General features: G+C 41.7%; 1 protein-coding gene across 10 annotated transcripts in view; it reads left to right on the top strand.

The window, feature by feature from the left end:
• The window catches only part of ST3GAL3 (ST3 beta-galactoside alpha-2,3-sialyltransferase 3), a 177454-nt gene that overhangs the window by 108202 nt on the left and 50137 nt on the right, over nt 1-19115 (top strand). For all 10 annotated transcript variants that reach the window (XM_088060190.1, XM_088060188.1, XM_088060193.1 and 7 more), the window contains 2 exons: nt 10685-10748; nt 18483-18578. In XM_088060190.1, coding sequence (XP_087916316.1) covers nt 10685-10748; nt 18483-18578 — 160 coding nt within the window. The remainder of the gene's footprint in view (nt 1-10684; nt 10749-18482; nt 18579-19115) is intronic.

Below are 19115 nucleotides of genomic sequence, written 5' to 3' on the forward strand. Positions count from 1 at the left end.
TTTCATGTTACACATCACTTGGAATTCTCGCATCAGTCTTTTCTGGCTGTCCCATGGGATGCATTTGGGCTCAGACGACTGATTGGATGATGGTATCAGCACCTCATTAGGGCTTTCAGTCAGGGCAGTCTAATGATATCCAAATAAACGATCCAGGCAGGCAGTGTGGGGCTCAGTGATGTGCTGGTGCAAGATGAAGACTCTCAGAGCTGGGATGTGCACAGGAAAAGGAGTGTCATGTCATAGTCAGGGTGGCTGTGTTGAGGCAGATGGGGCAGGAGCTCTGCTCTGTGTTAGGCAGCCCCACGACACTGTCAGCTGGGATTTCCAACATGCATCACACTGGGAAAGGTGGTTGGTGTTTGTAGACACTGACTGCAGCTGAGATGGTAATGGCAAGACCTTGCTGAGAACTGTGGTGAATATCACCTGCTGTTTTTAAGTCACTGTGATCTATTCCAAGTGCAAAAAATGGCTTTTTGGTTTTTTTGAGTCCTTTTGGGTTTGCGTTTTTTGTGTGTGAAATATGGCTACAGGATTGAGTTTACTTTCAGTAATGCTTCATGTTCCAAGGAATTTCTAGAAATTAATCTGTGGTAGCTTGGAAGTACTACAGTTATGAAATCAAGGTATTCTTGGTAGCTTGGAAGCTAATCCACCATTTTTGCTTTCTCTTGGTCAAGTTTCTATTCTTACCTAAGTTTTGCTTTGTCTCTGAAAAAAAGCTGAATGAAGTCCTTTTTTATCCATCACTTTGTGTTTACTGGTCCAAGAAAGGACAGTTCCAAGATTGCAAGAATGAGTCTTGCAATATTTAGGGGAAAGCAGCTTTTGAGGAGTATTGTCTACAGGACTGCACTAATTTGGAATAACACGTCTCTATAAATTACATGTAAAATAGTAGAAATCGTTCAGAAATTTTCAGGGCAGGACTACTGCTCTTTAAAGGTTATCATATCAAGGAGATGGCAGTATGCTGATCATTTTGACAACAGTCCGTCAGAGATTTTAATTTTCTTCAATGAGAATCTGATTGTAAAGATAGTTCTCCTGTCTTTACAGATGGTTAAAACTCAGTACTCAGTACTCAGTACAGCGTTAAACAGTGAAAGATTAACAGTGTTTCTTTGTGAAAGAATTCTCGCTCCTTCACTCCAGTGGTTATTTTCTGATTTGGCCATTAGCCCAGGCAAGGAGGTTTTATGGACAGAGTGCTCCATTCTTGGCAAGACCATTTGTGTGTAGAAGCCCTGAAGGCAAATATGGTCCTGAATATGAAAGCTTTTAGACTTTCCCCTGAATGCTGCTGGTTGTGAAATGGACTATTGCAATAGGAATACTGCACAACCTGTGTCAGATAAGAAACTGCTGCTATTGTCAGTTAACAGCCTTAGTGATTACTTGCATGCTATGAAAGAGGCACAGAACAAGCAGGTGACAACCTTGCTGCCTGCTTTGTGAGCAGGGCTTCCTGAGATGAGGTGTGTGGTACGAAGTCTTGTGCAAACTCTCTTTGAATAGTGATTCTGAGAGTCCTCAGCTAGGTATTAGAAATAGATGAAGAGGAGCATAAGAGCAGCTGTTGTATCTTTTTCTTAACCTGTCTTAAATGGTCAGAGTTTTAGTATGTTTTGTAGTTCACTGCTCACCAAAGATCTGGACCAAGGATTGGTCCTAATTACTTGATCATAATGCCCAGCAACCTGGAACAAAAGCAGAGGTGAGAGTTGTCAGGAGTGTTGGAGCTAATCCAGCAGGTTGAAGATGTTGCATTCATCACAGATGTCTGTAGACCTTGTGGAAACTCTGGCTTCCTCTGTGTGCAGACAATAGGGGAAATAATAGGTATGAAGAGGTGTGATTATGTTTTGACACCATAAATGGTCACTACCAGTATCTAGTTTGGCCATTCATCATAACAGTGGATCTTGGTTTTGCTCAGTGACTTCTGCAGCTTGCTGGGAACCTATGAGATTATATTTCAGCATCTGGATCAAGATTTTCTAAATGAGGAGTGGCCGTGTTGACAAACAGGCCAGTGTCATGTTTGACTGCACTTACTTTTAAAAACTGAGATTGTCTGCCACATCAAACTTGTTGTCTCCTACTGTGGGATTTGACAGAGTCTGGGGCATGGGCCACTCTAAGTGCTTGGAAACGATGACTCCGTCTCTATTAATAAATAAAGCGGTTGTCCTGTGGTCGTGAATGCTGTTGAGCTCATTGTTCAAACAGATTAACTCCCTGCCCCCCACAAAAATAGAGTGGCTATGTCCAGGCTTCCTATCAAGAAAGGTCACTGGCCTGTATTTGCCTGTGAATGCGTGAGAATTGTAGAGGAGGATGTTTGTTGGCCCTGGTGAGCACATCTGGGACTGTGCTAACACTTCAATAGTATGGACTCGAGTAGGACCATACCCTGCTGCCAAGTTGTTTACTGTGTGTTTATAGCCAAAGTGAGGAACATGATGAAATTGGTCAACTCTCACAGTTGTCAAGATCAAACTGTAACAAGAAATTGGAACTCTAAAAGCTTCAAATGTCAAGAGTTCCTGTGGGGGACAGCTCCAGTTGCTGCGCACCCTCCTGTGTCCCAGGCTATTGTTTTGGCATTAACTAGGATGTTGGAGTGCCTCCCATGTTTCACCATTTGTGAGGGTATAATTTGCTTGTAGGAATTCTTTGCCAGCACCCACCAAGTCAGTTGTTGCAACTTTTTTCAGTGAAGAGCAGGGAGACTGCAGCAGTCTTGGGCTCTTAAACAAGTCACATGGAGGGCTTTTTTTAATTCTAAATTGAAATTTCTTCTTTTGGATTTGCACCCTTTTCTAGCAGTGCTTTTATCAGTGTAATTATGGAGCTATGAATATGCCCATGCTGTCCACGTAGTTGCAGAGATTCTCTAGCATGTGCACTGCTCTCAGGGTTAAATTTGTCAATGGATAAGCAATGGAAAAATTGTTTATAGTGTTAGTAAGATTATTAATCCCAGAGGGCCTCCTCCCCAAATTTACCTCTGTAGCTAAAGCAAAAGGAAAGAGTTATTTGGAGAAGGGCAACAAACAAGACTGGGTAAATACCTGACTATTAATAGAATTTCTCAGTACATGTGGTTTGAAGAATATAAAAGGCTTTCATAAGAAAGAGTAGCTGGTATCTGGCATCCTCTCTGTGTAATGAGGATGGGAGAGTTGCTGCAGTTTTTTTGAACTTAAGTGAAAACATATGGCACAGCATACATAAACTAAACAGACATGATCAATGTAATATTTCTTCCATGCATTTGTTCAGTAATTGTGTCACTGCTTAGCAGTAATTATAGGTCTTCACTTCCACCTTTGTTCTTGCTGAGTTGTTTTGAGCAGAGAGGCTGCTTTGTTGGCCTTGAATCAGTTTGTCTTTGAAGGTGATAGTTATTTCTTAGGGAGTGATTCTCTTGTCACCATCTCAGAATTTCCCTTCCATCAAGACACTAGGAAGCAATTTCTTCCCCATGGTGTTAAGAGAATATTAAGAACATGTTTGAAATATTACAGTTTTATCAAATGTAATATGAACTACTGGCCAGGAGACTTTGTATTTTCACTTGATAGTGGAGGGATGTCTGGAACTGGTAACACATTCAGTGACAAAGGAATTAAATCTTTGTCCAGACCACCAATGCTAATGGATGTATTGTGCAATGATTAACTGTTCTTGTACTTGGTTTTATTTGGATGTTTTCTTTTGTGTCAGTGCTCCTGGGAAAAGCCATGGTTCAGTGCTGCTCAGCAGTTGTTCAGTAGTCTCATGAGGCAGAGGTCATTCATCTCCAGTGAAAATGTTGAGTTTTCAGACCTGCAAAAGTTGGCATATCATGATGTTATTGCACAGCTTTTTCTTTTATATTGGCTTTCTTGGCATGAGCAATACTTAATCTCTGAGAAAACATATTCAGTTGGACATGACAATTAAAATTTACAGCTGATTCAAGAAAAGAAAACATTAGAAAAGTAGGTCTTTTCTAACCTAATCTCTCTGTAGAGACTGGAGTACCACATGCAGACACCTTGCCTACATTTGACTAGGTCTGAATGAGGCATTTTATGCTTTAATTCTCCAACTTTATCCTCATTTTCTTAGTGGTACTCTGTTGTACAGATGATTTTCCTACCATAAGCTTTCTTTTGTTCTTCATGTCTTATTGCTCTACCAGAAAAGTAGAAGCACAACCAAGTATAGCCAGTAGTTCTGTTCAGAGTAGGTATTAACAAGACTGTTGTTTCTTCCTGAGTTGGAGGCACATTTCTGGACTAGATTCCACTAGAATTTTGCATTTTACCAAAATTGGTAATAGTTGCCATTATCACGTGGGAATATAGATATAAAAATGTTGATGTTTCCCCAGGGAATTTAGCTGATTTTATAGCCTGAAGAAATTAAATTAGTGGTTTGAAGAGGGAAAAAAGTTGAAAGTTTCAGAGGAGGTAGAGGGTTGACTTTTCATTACTGAATAAAACTTGTAAAGGGAAGTTATGTTGTGAATTTTGAAGTTAAATCCCTTCTCGTTCTTGAGCTCTCCTGATGAAAGTATAACAGTGCAGTCCCTTATTTCAATCAAAACTGATGCTTTGCTGCTGAGTGTTCCTAAGGAATAGTCCTTCTCCAAACTCACTGAGAAGGGAGATGCAAACCTTAAGTTTGCAGTTAATTGGATGACTCCATATATTGGAGTTCTTCACAGAAATCTTGAATTGCAATGGAAACGTGGATATGGCATTATTCCTCTCTTCTGCCTCCTGAAGAGCAGATCTTCTCTGGCTGTTGTATTTTCAAGTGCCATTTATTAATGCTTCTGCAAGGGGCAGAAGAATTAGGAATCAGTGTAGTAGTTACTGAGTTTTTTGGTCTTGGAGATATTGCCTGGCCACCTGTGAAGGGTCATCAAAAATTCAGAGCCCTATATAACAACTGTATTTATTTTCCTGCTTGTCTTTAACCAGCACACTGTGTATCTTTCAAGGATTGTTTTTATTTGGCGTGAATTTGCCTCTTTCTACAGACTTTATTGCTTCCTGTGCATTGAACTCAAGTTTAGATCAAAATTGTTAATGCATAGTTATTGCAAAATGTTACCCATTTTTTTGCATAATTGTTTTTTAAATTAATGTTCCAACTTTCCAAGCCCTGGGATTATGTTGGGAACTTAGCTTGTATTCTAAAAAAACAAACTCTTTGTTGTGAAGAAAAGCTTAGAAAAAAAAATCCCCGAAGGCTCTAAAATGATGATGTAAATGAAGAGTCCAAATGTTATGTATTTTATTTATATCTTGTTATAAAAAAAGGCCTTAAGGGCTTTAATGGAGCTTACATTTAATGCATGCCAGGTTCTTCTAAAAATGCTAGGGAGGATACCATGCACATTCAGTCTTTTTTTATTTTTGTTTTGTGTCTAGGCAACAGTATATGCCTCTTGTCTTAATGTTGTTAAAAATCATCAATGGAGATCTTGCGAGGAGTGGCAGTTTAAAATCCTGTTGTTAGTAAAGTGTATTTCCAGTAAACCGCCTAAGTCTGGTACAGCTAGTGACCTCAGGAAACCACTCTCCTGTTATTTACACACAAGTTTTGATCTGGGGACAGATTCCTCAGCTTGTAGTTAGCTGGTTTTGAGAGCCAGTTCACATGTTTGCAATGTACTGCTAAATTCTGGAATTCTTCATAGATGCTTTTTCCTGCATTGACCTCTTAAAGTTAACTGATCAATAATAAAAAGAAGTTGTGCAGAGAATTTCAGACACATTGTGATACTTGTTATAACCACTGGATTCCCAGCTTCACAAAGGTACAAATAATAATGAGTGTCAACAGCTGGACATGGTGTTTCTGGAAGAGAGAATAAAACATGTGATGAGACTTGGGTCTATGGCCTTGTGCTGGGCAAATCACAGAATGAGTCAGGTTGGAAGGGACCACACTGGGTCATCTTGTCCAACCTCCCTGCTCAAGCAGCTTCATCTCAAATCACATTGCACAGGATTGCATCCAGATGGTTCTGGGATGTCCTCAGCGAGGGAGGTCCCACACCCTCTCTGGACAGCCTGTCCCAGTGCTCAGCCACCTGCACAGTGAAGAAGTTTTTTCTCATGTTCAGGTGGAACTTCCTGGGAATCGGTTTCTGCCTGTTTCCTCTTGTACCATTGCTTGGTACCACTGAGCAGAGCCCAGTTCATCCTCTGACACCTCCTTTCAGCAGAGACTGACAGACATTGATGAGGTTCCCTCTCAGTTGTCTCTTCTCGAGGCTGAACAGGCCCAGCTCCCTCAGCGTTTCCTCATAAGAGAGATGCTCCAATCCCTTCACCATCTTTGTTGCCCTCCACTGGACTCGGTCCAGGAGTTCCATATTTTCTGTCCTGAGGAGCCCAGAACTGGACACAGAACTCCAGGTGCCACCTTACTAGGGTTAAGTAGAGTAGAAGAATCACCTCCCTTGACCTACTGTAAAGATCATTCCTCAAAAGATGTAAAAATTTTTCTGTTAAAGGTCATTTCTCAGCTCCCATATGGAGCAAGACCTTAAGGTAAAAAAAATGCTGAAGGAGGAATTTTATACAAAGCTGAACTTTTGGGGGGTGTATTGAAAAAAGCGTACGCACTGGCCTGTGCTAAGAACTTGTTTGTAAATACTGTGATTTGTTTAATCCATAGCATTGGTAGTGTTTAGTTTACTCTCCCCACAAAGCTGACACACACGTGGCATTCTGTTATCATGGGACAGGGACCCATGTGCAGAGTCTCCTGGCAGGCTTCACAGAATGACAACCAACCTCGCTCAAGTTGAGGCAGGGTGTTCACACACTCACTGCTGCCAAAAGCGATGTGTAGGCTTCCTGGGGTTTGAGGAAAGTGGCTGGTACAGACAACTTGAAAAATTATGGCCTCTTCTCTTGGCCACTTGAGAGTGCACTAACATCCCAATTTGCCTACTTTCAAGGCAGGCAGAAGGTAGACCCTGTGAGATGCCTGCAGAAAGCCCTGTGGACTGAAAAGGCCTCCCATCTTTTTTTGGTGATACAAGCAAGAAGTTTCTGCATTAGAAACAACAATTTTAAGTGTTGTTGACATTTACAGTGAAGGTCTCCTCCACTCCTTCACATAAATAACAGAGGAAAAGGCTAGAATTGAGACTTAGGCTGGTTCTCACTGTGTGGTCACTGTCTGCCTAATTTCTAACTATTTAGTTTTTCCAAATGTCTGAAAATTTCAGGGTCAACCTGAAGTCAAGATGTACTTGGGTTCAGAGAAATCATGCAGTACCGAGCTGGCTTTTGAATCTTCTGATGTTATAAGGCAAAGTTGATAGAATATGTCAAGATAACTCAGGATTCTTAGATAAATGTAGTCAGCTCCTCCTCTAGATGGGAGAAAAATGTGCAGAGGCTTCTTGCTTTGTTTTTATAGTAAGAGTGCATGCATAGTGGTTGATAGATGAATGGGTTAAATAATCTCCCACTCTCCCCAATGATCTAAATTGTCCATGACAAGAAAAAAAAATATAATAAACAGGCTATGGCTGCAGGAAACTGCAGTAGATTGCTTGCCCTGCTGATGTGTTCATCTAGACAACTTGGCCTTTCTTTTGTCCTTGCAAAACTTCTTTCACTCCTTGACTTCCAGGCAGCAGCTCTGCACAAATCCTGTTACTTAAACCAGGAAGGAATTTTTCTTTGTAGTATTTGTTAGGTGTACTTGCACCGTTATTATCCCTCAGTACATAGGTGTATAAGGCAGAGTGTGCTCATCACCCCTTCAGTTTCTTACCCTGGAGAGAGCATCTCATCAATTAACTTTACATAATGCACCTGATTTCCTGGTGCCAAATTTTCTTGACTCACAGCCTGGAGGTGAGCCCTGCTTTGTGTTGTGCAGGTCACTGATATCTGTGATCATAGTCTTTGCTTGCCCCAGCTGTATTAAAAGATCCTGCCAGTGGCTCCTTACTGTTCCTTACTGCTTTGTGGTCTTGTCCAAGGTTGCAGATCAGCCACAGCAGCATCTGGTGATCCTTCAAACCTCTCCCCAGGAAAATACAGAAGGTACAGAAACTCCTGGAGGAGGCCTTGTCTTTCCATCCTAGGGCCAGTGTCAAGGTGCAAGTGCAGATGCCCACATGAGCAACAGTGTTGTACAGCTCCAGCTCAACCAGAAATATCTAGTGCCTGTCCCCTGCCCCAGTCATTAGCTTTTCCTGGCTTGTAGCTCCTGCTCCTAGCTTCCAAGAAGAGGGCTAGACCAGATGAACCTGGTGCCACCTTCATTCCTGCTGTAGGTGAACCCTTGACAGCAAAGTACTTTGTGTTTTATTGAATGAGCTTCATTCAGCAGTTTTGAATAGTAACACTGAGATTTGTGCAACTTCCAAACCTTTTGGATGCCATGTATTGTTGGACTGCTGAAGGGCTATCTCCTGCTTGTCTGTTCATAATCTGTACTGAATGCTCAAAATTGTTGTTTCTTTTGTTTGGGAAGCACCTCATTCCAAATGCTGCCATATCCACTCCTAAAGTAGTTTTATTTAATTCCTGAGCATTCACTAAAGCATTGCTAATTATCTGGCAAGATGAGTAAACCAGAATAATTTGAGTGCATCACTCAATTGTATTCTTTTGATGCTGTTTCTAAAATAGTCCATCGATGGTCTCCAAGTAGTGCAGGGTGTAGCTTGTGGGTGGTAGAGCAAACCTGGCATAACAAAAGCTTGGTAGATGGGAGGTTGCAGCCCTTGACATGCAATCCTTTGATCTCTTCTTTGGGAATGTGGGAAAACAGTGTCAGTAAAGTATGCTGTTCAGAAAAAGCCAAGGTGTGAAGCGGGCCAAGGAGAGGACTGTGGCATGGTGCCATTAGAGGTCACAGCAACCTACTGCTGTTACAGCAGATTTAAAGGAATAGCATTCAGAAGAAATTCTTCAGATGAAGAAAAATTAAACAATACCACTATTTTGTTATCAAAGTTGCTTTTACCCTTATAAATTGCCTCGTCCCATACTCAACTCTAAACTACTATGTTCTGAAAGTAATCACAGTCCCCAGCTTGTAATGGTTGGCAGGTGCTGTCACTGCTGCCATGTTGAAAACTTCCCCAAATCTCAAAGTAATTGTCGGAGTTGCTGTTTATCACCTTTGTGTGTCTGGCCAGTTTGTTGCCACGTTCAGAGTTCTTTGGCACTTGGGCTGCCTTGAGCTCCTGTGTTTATCCCACACATTTGTCCTGTTGCTGCTGAGGAAGGACGCAGTGGAGAAGAACAGAATTCTTTATGTGAAAGGGTCTCCCCTAACTGTGCCTATTGCAGTCATCGGTGTTTGTCAGGAAAGCTGTTTAAATTTGAGGTGGAAAATCACTTGTTGTCAGTTTTCTTAATGTTTCTGTACCATTTTTAGTCTTTTGTAAAGAAATTAGACTTATTTGTTCATTTTGACTGGTGTTTCCTAAGAACTTCTGAACAAGTCGACTCATATATTTAAGGTTATTAGAGTTATTTGCAATCTCCCAAGCAAAGATGGAAGGGGACTAAATGTTCACAATTTTTTCCAGTATAAATGAAGCTCAAAGAAGCCATATTCAAAATTAGGAAAGGGAAGTGATTGAATGTCCATGTGGATCGAGGAGGATTCTGAGCTCATGGACTAGAAATCATTGCAGGTTACCAGATACAAAGAAGCTATATCTGACATATGAAATCCCTGAATTGGAAACACTTGAACAGCAGAAGAGAATTTCAGGGAAATATATTAGTTGGCTTTGGTTTTGTTCTCCTCTTAGGTACCTGCTTAAGACCACAGTTAGAGTGAGGATTTGGAAGCAGATGGACTTTTTATCAAACCCAGTACAGACATTCTGAATTACTGGTACCTTTGTAAATACAGACTAGCCAGAGCCTTGCTGCTTCTTGGCCCTATTTGGGCCATGGTAAAGGAGTTTGGACCTCGCTGGGGGAGAAAGGTGGAAAAATTAGGGACAAATGACAAAATCTAGAGGCAAGCAGATTCCAGAGTTTCCACAGCTGATAGATTTATATGTAATCATTGTGCCTCTGCAGCTTAATGCATTTAATTTGTGTGTATGCCTATGCTTGCAAAACTTATATCATCTGGTTGCTGCAGCATTCACAGGGTATCAGTGCAGACTGTGGTTCCATGGGCATTTCATTATGCAGTAATGGTGCTTTAATTGAAGAAAGACAGGCTGAGGAACCTAAACTGAAAGTAACCTGCAGAATAAAAAGCATCTGTTTTAACCCGGTTCTGGTCCTGCATCCAGTTCACCACTCAGCTGCATAAAAGCTTTTCTGAAAGCAAGCAGTGACAGTGATGCTGGCCTTTTCACATCTGAAATGTTTGTGAAACTGCCATCTCAGGGCAGTGGATATGAAATCACTGTTATAAAATGTACGGTGCTTGTTCCCTGAGACACTCTCCATGCTAGGCAATTACACACTGCATCAGAATTTGGCACATAACATGTCTTTGTGGGCTGTGTGTGAAGGTCATTGTCCAGAGAAAATACTCAACTTACTGTTCATTCCTAATGAGAACCTTTCAGGTCCTTCAAGTAACTGCTTCAGATGCTTTACACCACATTGTTTCTCATTTCCGTTAGAAGTGAGAATTTGTTCCTAATGTCTTCTTCCTTTCTCCCCAGATAATCTAATCAAAGCCATCCTGTCAGCAACCAAAGATTATCGTCTAACTCCAGCTCTTGACAGGTAAGATGAGACCTTCAGAACAGGAGTAGAAGTGATTCTTTTCCATATGTCCTAAATAAATTTTGTTAGACATTTTTTGGCAGAGATTATTGGCAATATATTTGGATGTGGATGAGTAAATCAGGAGCTGAAAACTGAGTCCTCTTTATAGTAAATCTGTAGAGTCTGGAGACCTCTGTTAAGTCAAACATAAATAGAAAAAAAGTATTTAGCTTTTGACTATTTCCTAATCTTTTGTTTCATATGTTGTTGCAAGATATCGTCTTGTCCTGTTTTCAAATCAGTAAATAGCAGGTTTTCAATAAACACTTTGCTCTTTTCCAGCCTTTCTGACAAAGCAGCAGGATCACAAGAAACTTTAGAAGGAAAGAAGGGACTGGTTTATTTTAACAATGTTTTTCACTAATACCTCACTCTCAAAGGAGGAATATTGGTTGTATTGGCCAAGCCTGTGCTAGGATGAACGGGATAGCAATCCTATGGTATTTGAATTGATGCCTTTAGAAGACGTTCCTTTGATTCTTCAGTTCTGTTGTAGAGGTTGTTTTTGAAACTCACTGGCATGCTTACAATCAGCTTCCTAATGATGGTCCTTTAGTTGTTCCTGTCCCTGGTTTTCTGTCATTCCTTTCACTTGTCTTGTAGGTTTGATTTAGTGCCACCTCCCAAATTAGGGGTAGTTTTTTTCAGAAGCTGTCAGAGGGTTTTACTCTGAGACATGAGCTCTTTTCAAAGTGCTGGTAATACTTCTTTCCAGTGGTACTTGACCCAGGCTGCCAACACAGTTCCTGCTTTCTAAACACATGGGTTTTATTTCCTGGCCCAGCTCCCCTTCTGCCCATTTTTCATAACAAAGTTCATACGCTTTTCCAGCCTTTCCGTAGTCTCCATATCTCTCATGCTGATTGTAGATTTTGCATGCTGTAGTTGGAAGTTACTCTCTGTGTGAAAGCTTATTCTTAGTTTTGCAGTCTGTGTGTTAATTTAGGTTTCTTTGAAGTTTGCCTTGCCTCACAGCAGTGGCAGATAGGGTTAGCCTTCAGACTTTGGGTTAATTTGAGAAATTATGTCCAGAAGGTAAAACCATTTTACAAATGACCTTCTTTGAGATTTTTCACACAACTGAGTCTCATCCATCTGGGGTTTATCTCAATTCTGGTTGGAGAATTAAGATTTTAATCTGTTGAAAAATCTACATATATACTCTTTTAGAAGGCTGCTCATATGAAATTAGTGTTAATGACAGAGGGTAGGTGGAAGATTCTTGCAGCGAAGGTTAATGTAATTGTGACCCTTGCTGCTCACCTGTTTTGTGAGAAGTAGAAAGTTTCAGGCCTTTGAAAAGTAATTTCACAGGAGATTTGGAAACGTAATTACTCTAGCATGATCTGCTCACTTTGGTTTGTGTTCTTTATAATGGGTTTGGTGCAGAGAGAAGAAAGGTCTAACATTCAATACATGTGAAATGTATGCAAAATCCCTGAGATACCAAGTGCAAATGAGACCTCAGGAACAGGCTAGACATTTATTTCTGTGGTATTGCAGTTGCAAGGTTTGGTGGTGTATAAACACACAGATATCTTGTGGAAGTACTGTTTCCTTGGGTATTGTGATAAATCTGTATCCATGGATGTTGGTTGTGTCACAATCAAATAGCTCCCAAAGCCCTTCCAAGTGAGCAGGTCTTAGGGAGGATAAAAATAGAAGTGTATATGGGAGAAAGGGACTCAAGAAGGCTTGGGGATGGCAAGCTACAAAGTGAGAGCCTAAAGGAGGAGATGGGTGGAGTTACAACAGAGGAGTTATTAGGAGAAAGAGCTTGGGAACTGTAGGAGGTGTTAAGGCTGCCATAGTGCTGCTCTGGTAAAACAGCTTGGTGAGTAGGGCACAGATGAAGACTTGGGTATCATTCCAGAAATGTTCTTGAGCTGTGGTCATCATGGAATTCCAGTGCTGGCAGCAATGGGTATCTGTCATTTTGGATTCCTAAAAAGTTGATGAAGATTGGTGGAGGAAGGTTAGCTCCTTTCTCATCTTGTCTCAAGCTCCAAGCAGATCTGAACAGTTCCCCTCCATGGCAGCACCAGTGTGCCAGAGGCAGAACCTCGAGTTTAGCTACTCCCTCCCTGCTCACTGGTTAAGGAGAAAGTCCAGACCTCTTCACTTTGCTCAACACCTTGAAGCAACTGGAGAAAGCCTGACTTAGGGGACATTGAGAGGTCCCTTCCAACCCAAACCACTCTTGGTTCTATGATAAAGGACTGAGAACATGTCTTATTGTGGAAGGATTAGATAGAGACACAACTCAAGTCTGTGAAGTACAAGGGGTTGGGCTTGGGAGATCTTGTGAGCCATTCCACTTGTAGGCTCTCAGAAGTCTAGTGGGCTGATTCTAGAAGCATGAAAAAGGCTCCAGGTTCACTGTCTTTTCAGAATGGGGTTACACCAATATTTTCTCTGTTGGCAAAACCAGCCTAAGAAACCATATTTGCTACTGCTGCTGCCCTTCTTCTTGTGCTGCTGCTATTGTTTGAAAAGGGACTTTAACGTGGATCAGTGAGATGATTCCAGTTTACAAGTTTTACTCTCAACCCAGGTCATTCCAGTGACTTAATTTCCAGAGCTCCCCTCCCACTGAAGAGTTGTGTGGGCACAGAGCTGAAATGGCAGCAGGAGAGGCAGAGGCTGGGATGGGTGGGGAGGATGAGCACTGCCCAGCCCATTGGATAAGTGTTCATGTAACTATACACTGAAGGCAGCTTTCCCAGGGGAAGGGTGGGAGAGGCAGGAAAGGTGAGGTCAGAGCAGTTCGTGAGAGCATAGGAAGCAAAGAGAGGATTAGAGTTGTGTGGTGAAGGAGCTCTACACCAAGCCTTTGGTCTTGTTCCTACCCAAGCTTCTCTATTTCTGCCCTTCTTCACAAAGCTGGTCCTTGAGAAGCTGCATTCACTTGCCTCTCATAAGCCCTGGAAATTAACTTGTTTGTTTGGTTATTCCTGTGCTAAAGGGCATCCTGATGCACCTTTCCTGACACAATGTACTGACATGGTGCTGAAACAAGGCAAACGTGATCCTTCCGGGTATGCGTGCACTTTTCATCATCCCACAGCTTTGCCAGCTCACTTCAACTAATCCCTCCATTGTGTTATAGCTAGCAGCAGCTGGAGGGCATGTGAACAAAGGCTGTGGTTCACACCTGTTCACAGTGTACCTGGTGCCCTGCTTTCTTCATGACTCCTTATTACAGCACCGTTGTGTTGAATAGTAACCTGCTCCTGCTCCAGGACAGGGATAGGTAGAGCTGCAGTCATGTTAGGAAGGGTAGTTACAGCTCACCCCTGAGCTTGTCTGGAAAAGGTTGGAGATCCAGGGGACTTTCTTTAGAACCATTGAGCTCTTCCTTCTGAGTTGGCATGTCTTTCTCCCTTTCACAGATGTCAGTGGGCCCCATCTTTGAAACTTCTTGCCCTCCATTGGCTCTTCCAGGCCCACTTATATTGCTGGCATTTTCACTGCTTGATTTAGTGGCTCTTCCAGTGGCCTGACCCTCATTCTGCAAATGGATCAGGGCTTGGCTTATAATTGCACAGCCCATCTGCTGGCTGGACTTCAGTGAATTTTTGGGTTACATCTCCGTGGTGATGACATGTAAATTTCTTATGAAAAGACATAATTATAAAAACCTGACTATTTTTTTTTTGTATTGCCTCCAGCTGGTAATGAAAGAAAACTGAGAGTTTGAGCTTATAGCTATCACAGTCTTTACTAATGCACTATTTTACCTGAACAGGTGAGGAAGGGATTTGATAGAAAAGAGAGGGGTGTGTGTCCCTCTGTTTCAGGTTGATAGCACCTATTTAAGTAACAGCAGCTAGATCAAACCAGAATATGTTAAGCCTCCTTAAGCATCAGCTACCCTAAAGATGTTTTTCTTAATTATTCTGTTATATCTTTCTTCAAAGCCTTCAGATCCAAAGTTGCGTAAAGAAAGGCTTTGTGGTTTTTCTCCCCTGACAAATCCCTAAAGCACTTTGATAAGAGAGAAGAGGAAATAGGAATCACTACAACGCATACATGTGCTTACAGTTCTATATTGTTCAACAAAATCTGCATGAATCCTGCTTTTCATGTAGATGAACTGAACCCTGGAGTATCTGTGTCAAGAGTCTGTACATCTGGCTGCAGCTCCCAGCTTAGGGCTTTAGGGAGTATCTGTTGTGGGAAGTCCATGACCATCCTTCATACCACCCTGGTAGCAAACTGAAACATGGGCTGTGTCTGATGTGTTCAATCCTTGAGCTCTTCTGGAAAAGAAATAGGGCTTTGACATACTGTGTAAACAAGCACAAAGGTGTTTGCACACTTCTTTGTGGAGAAACAATTGAGCTGTAACTGATGCTGCTTGCACTGTGTATTTCTTCACCTAGAAACTTGCCTGGAGCCAGCAGTGACTGTGCAGGTTTCCCATGCTCAGGCACAATCAGTAGACAGAATACATTTGAAAGAAATTTAAGCTGTTAGAAGATCAAAGATGAGACCTTAGGGTCAGAAAGTTACTAATGAAAAATCTTATCTGCAGACTTAACGAAAAAGGAGAATGCATTTAAATATGTCAGAAACGTGAGGGTAGAAGAGTGGTTCAGACATGAGGCTGGGCAAAAGTGATTAACCTATCAATTATGATGAGTAAAGGCAGAACCATTCAGTTAAGCATTTGTTTCATTTTGGGGGTAAAGATAGAAAGATGTCTCATTTTACAGCAACAATGAAATACTTTGTGATTTTTTTATTAGTAACTACAAGGATATTAAATGACAATTATATGTCTTTTAAAGTCAGTAAGCACTGAAGAGTGTTTTAAACAAAGAATTTTTTGTTATTCCTGTTTGCTTTTTAGCCCTTCTTGGAATGTTTGATAGAACAGCAAATGTTGTGCCATTCCTGAAGAAATATGGGAGATAATAAAGAGGTAACTGTAAGTTGATTTGTTTGGTTTTGCAGGAAAAATCCTGCAGAGGACAGAGGCAGGATGGCAGCATAACTGATGTTGTGTTGCTTTGGGTTTGTGGAAATTAAATCTTGCCATATAGAGGATATATTTTTAGATTACCTAGAAGCTTGAATGATAAAGGTAAACTTTTAGAGGCACACATTAGTTATTTGTCTCAGTCCATTATGTTCTAATTCTATGCTACACCATTTAAAGGTATCCTTTTTAGGCATAGGATATGTTACACAGCTTTGAAAAGTTATTGTCAGAGTTGGGAATTAATCCTTTAGTAACACTTCTAGTGTAATCCTGCTGGCAGGTGTTCACAGGGGCTAAAACCAGTCTGGAGAAAATGTGAAATTCCACTAGGAAAATTTGCCAGAACTAAAGACTGGGAAAGTAACAAGCCGGAGGGCCAAGTCAGTCTTGACTATTTTGTTGCATCCTTCACTGGAGCCACATCAAAAATCAGGCATCACAGAGGTAACAATGCAGGTGATGTTTACAAGATGAGGATTATATTCTGTAAACCAATGACTGTAAGAAGAGGATTGGAATGATGTAAGGAAAATCTCTGTGTAAAAGGCCCTCTGCCTTGAGCAGCATTAGCTCCACATGCTGGTGTTCCAGATTCACTACCTTGGAGATCTGGGGAGAAGTTGAGAATTGTTCAGGGAGGTACTGCAAGTGTGACTCAAGACCTAGAAGAGCTGCCATACTGTGCAAGATGTGATGAACTCACTCCAGTTTGTATGGTCAATATAAGATTAGGAATGGGTTTTGATCAGTCTGTAAGTCCTGTGTGGGAACAGGACTATGAAGCTGCTGGAACAGCTTTGGCTGGTGGAACTGGTTCTTTTATCTTATGTGCAGCAGTTCATGCTCACCAGTCTGTCCTGTGAGAGGCAAATGTTTATACACAGTGCTTTGTCAGTAAGTGGATCTCATGCAGATGTGGAAGGGACTACTGACAGTAGATGGTGCTTTAATTTAGCAGGAAAGCAAAGAAAGCAATTAAGTGGTTTGAGGTTGAAACAAGCAGATTTGTACTCAGAATTGGTTAGAACATCCTAACAGTAAGTGGGAAGAGGACAGAGTGGAGTGCCTGGAGCTTGCAGCCTTTGGATTTCAGCACAGTATTCTTCTTCAAAACAGAAAATTCAAAAGGACTCATAGCTGAGAGACAGCTGAGTAGAGAAGGTACAGTATTTCACCCAGCAGTCTGTTGTTTAGGAGGTCAAACTTTCCTGTCATAATCATCAAAAGAGTGCATTTCTTTCTGAACTAACACTTGACCAGAACTGAACTATATCTCTTTCTCCCTTCTTCAGCACCTTTTCCTTGAAGGTTTTGACAAAGCTGTTACCATCTTTGTCACTCATTTTGGTGTACTTGGGGCTGCCTCTCCCTTCCCTCCTTGTCACAGTATATTGCTTGAACCAGATCTTGTGTCTGATTTCTCCTTGTTGCCAGAACTGGGTTTTTATTTTTTGGCTATGCCATTATCTATGAAATTCTTTCTCTATTGTGGTTTGATTATCACAAACACACACACTTCTTCAGCCCTTGGGGACACTGGGCTAATATGTCCATCTGCATGAGGAAGTTTTTTCTTTTGGAAAGGCTCGGATCTGCAGGGGAACTTTATCTGGGCAGGGGAAGCTGTTCCTGAGCATTTCTTGGTGCTGTTAATTCTGCACATGTCTCCAGCTAATGGCTCTGTCAGCAGAGTGACCTTCAGCAGTTTCGCTGAGTCTTTTGAGTGCACTCCTGCTCTGCGAAAAGGGACCTCACATAGGCAGAGCTTCCCCCATGCTGGCTCTTTAGAGTTATCAGAGAGGACAGCCTAGAAGCGACCAGTTGACTGTGCCTGGGACTAGGAAGACTGCCTGGTTCAGGGATCTGCTCCAAACAACTGATTGCCTTGGACCCTTTCCGAAAAAGGCTCTGCAGACACGTATTCCTTCAGTGAACTATCAGAGATGGAGGCACATTGCCAGAAGAGCCAGCTGCGTTTGGGATTAGATGGCTGGAAAGAAGTCCTCTCTCTGTCTTCAAAACAAAATCACTTTTTAACATCTGCTGCAGAGTTCTCGTGACTCAGGGTTCCACGAGAAACTGTTCTCTTCCTTCTCTTTCCTGTTTCTTTGTTAATGAAGGTTATTTTCCTTCCCTTTCCTCACCTATTGTATCTCCAGATATGTTTCCTACTGGACAGGCATGGGGGGTGGGGGGGGTCTTTTTTCCTCTCCATTTAATGTTTTTCTGTCTCTTGAAGTCTCATGATAACAGCAGCAATTTTGTTCTCAGCAAGGTGAGCACACCCCAGATAACCTGGCAAGATCTGCCTGCACTCACAAAATTGCTCGGAGAGAAGACTTCCTCACTAAGCCTTTGGTTTATTGTTATTTCAGTGCTGAATGAATAATGAGGTGGTTCAAGTAAACAGATGGGTTTGATTCAAGCCCATCATACCAGGGGTGTGGGGGGAGAGGAGCTGCTTGTCCTGACAGCTCATCTCATTAGGCCACACGTGGTATGAGGTGTTGAAAGCAGTTTATCACATGTAATGCCTGGGCATGACGAGGTGAGCTGGGGATCAAGTGTATCTCTGTCCCCCTCTTAATTCTTAATATTTACAGAGGTTTCCTGTAGTTCTCAGATGCATGCAAACTGAACATGTGTTCTCTGTGTGTTTGAAGTTCTGTTACAAAAATCACTTCTCTCCTCTGTTTCTTCCACAGTCTCAGCTGCCGGCGATGTATTATTGTGGGAAATGGTGGAGTCCTTGCAAATAAGTCACTAGGGTTAAAAATTGATGACTATGATGTTGTTGTCAGGTGAGTCTTTGGCATTACAGTTCTTGTCACATATTCAGTTTCTCTATCAGTTCACTTGCTATGCAGGCAAACTTTAACCTGTATTAGTGACAGTATCCCTTTCTACGGAAGAAGCATTAACTTACAGAGAAGGTAAAAATAGACATGAGCTTAAAAAGATTTGTTATGAATGATGATCACATCAGAAGATAAAGGCATTACTCAAGCTTTCTATTCTCCACAGCTTCTTGGGAATGTGGTCTCTTGTATGATATCACTTGAACATTCCCTTCATAGCTCCTTTCTAAAAGTTGCTGCTTTTGTGATTCCCTTAGGTGGTGAAGCAGTAACTCACACTGTTGGATCTGCCCCCAGATGTGTCCCTGTGGTAGCTCAGGAGAGTATTCTTGGTCATGTTACATTCCCCTGGAACTTCACCTCACAGTTAGGATAGGCTAAGAATGCTGCAGCAAAGGATGTTAGGAAGCAGGAAGCCTCTATGAGCGAGGACCCAGCAGTGATTAAACACCTGTAAGTGTGCCCCAGAAATTGGCAATA

The sequence above is a fragment of the Pseudopodoces humilis genome, chromosome 10, assembly GCF_049639895.1.
Source record: "Pseudopodoces humilis isolate 2021_Gansu_Grassland_sample_001 chromosome 10, ASM4963989v1, whole genome shotgun sequence".
In the NCBI taxonomy this organism is placed as follows: Eukaryota; Metazoa; Chordata; class Aves; order Passeriformes; family Paridae; genus Pseudopodoces; species Pseudopodoces humilis.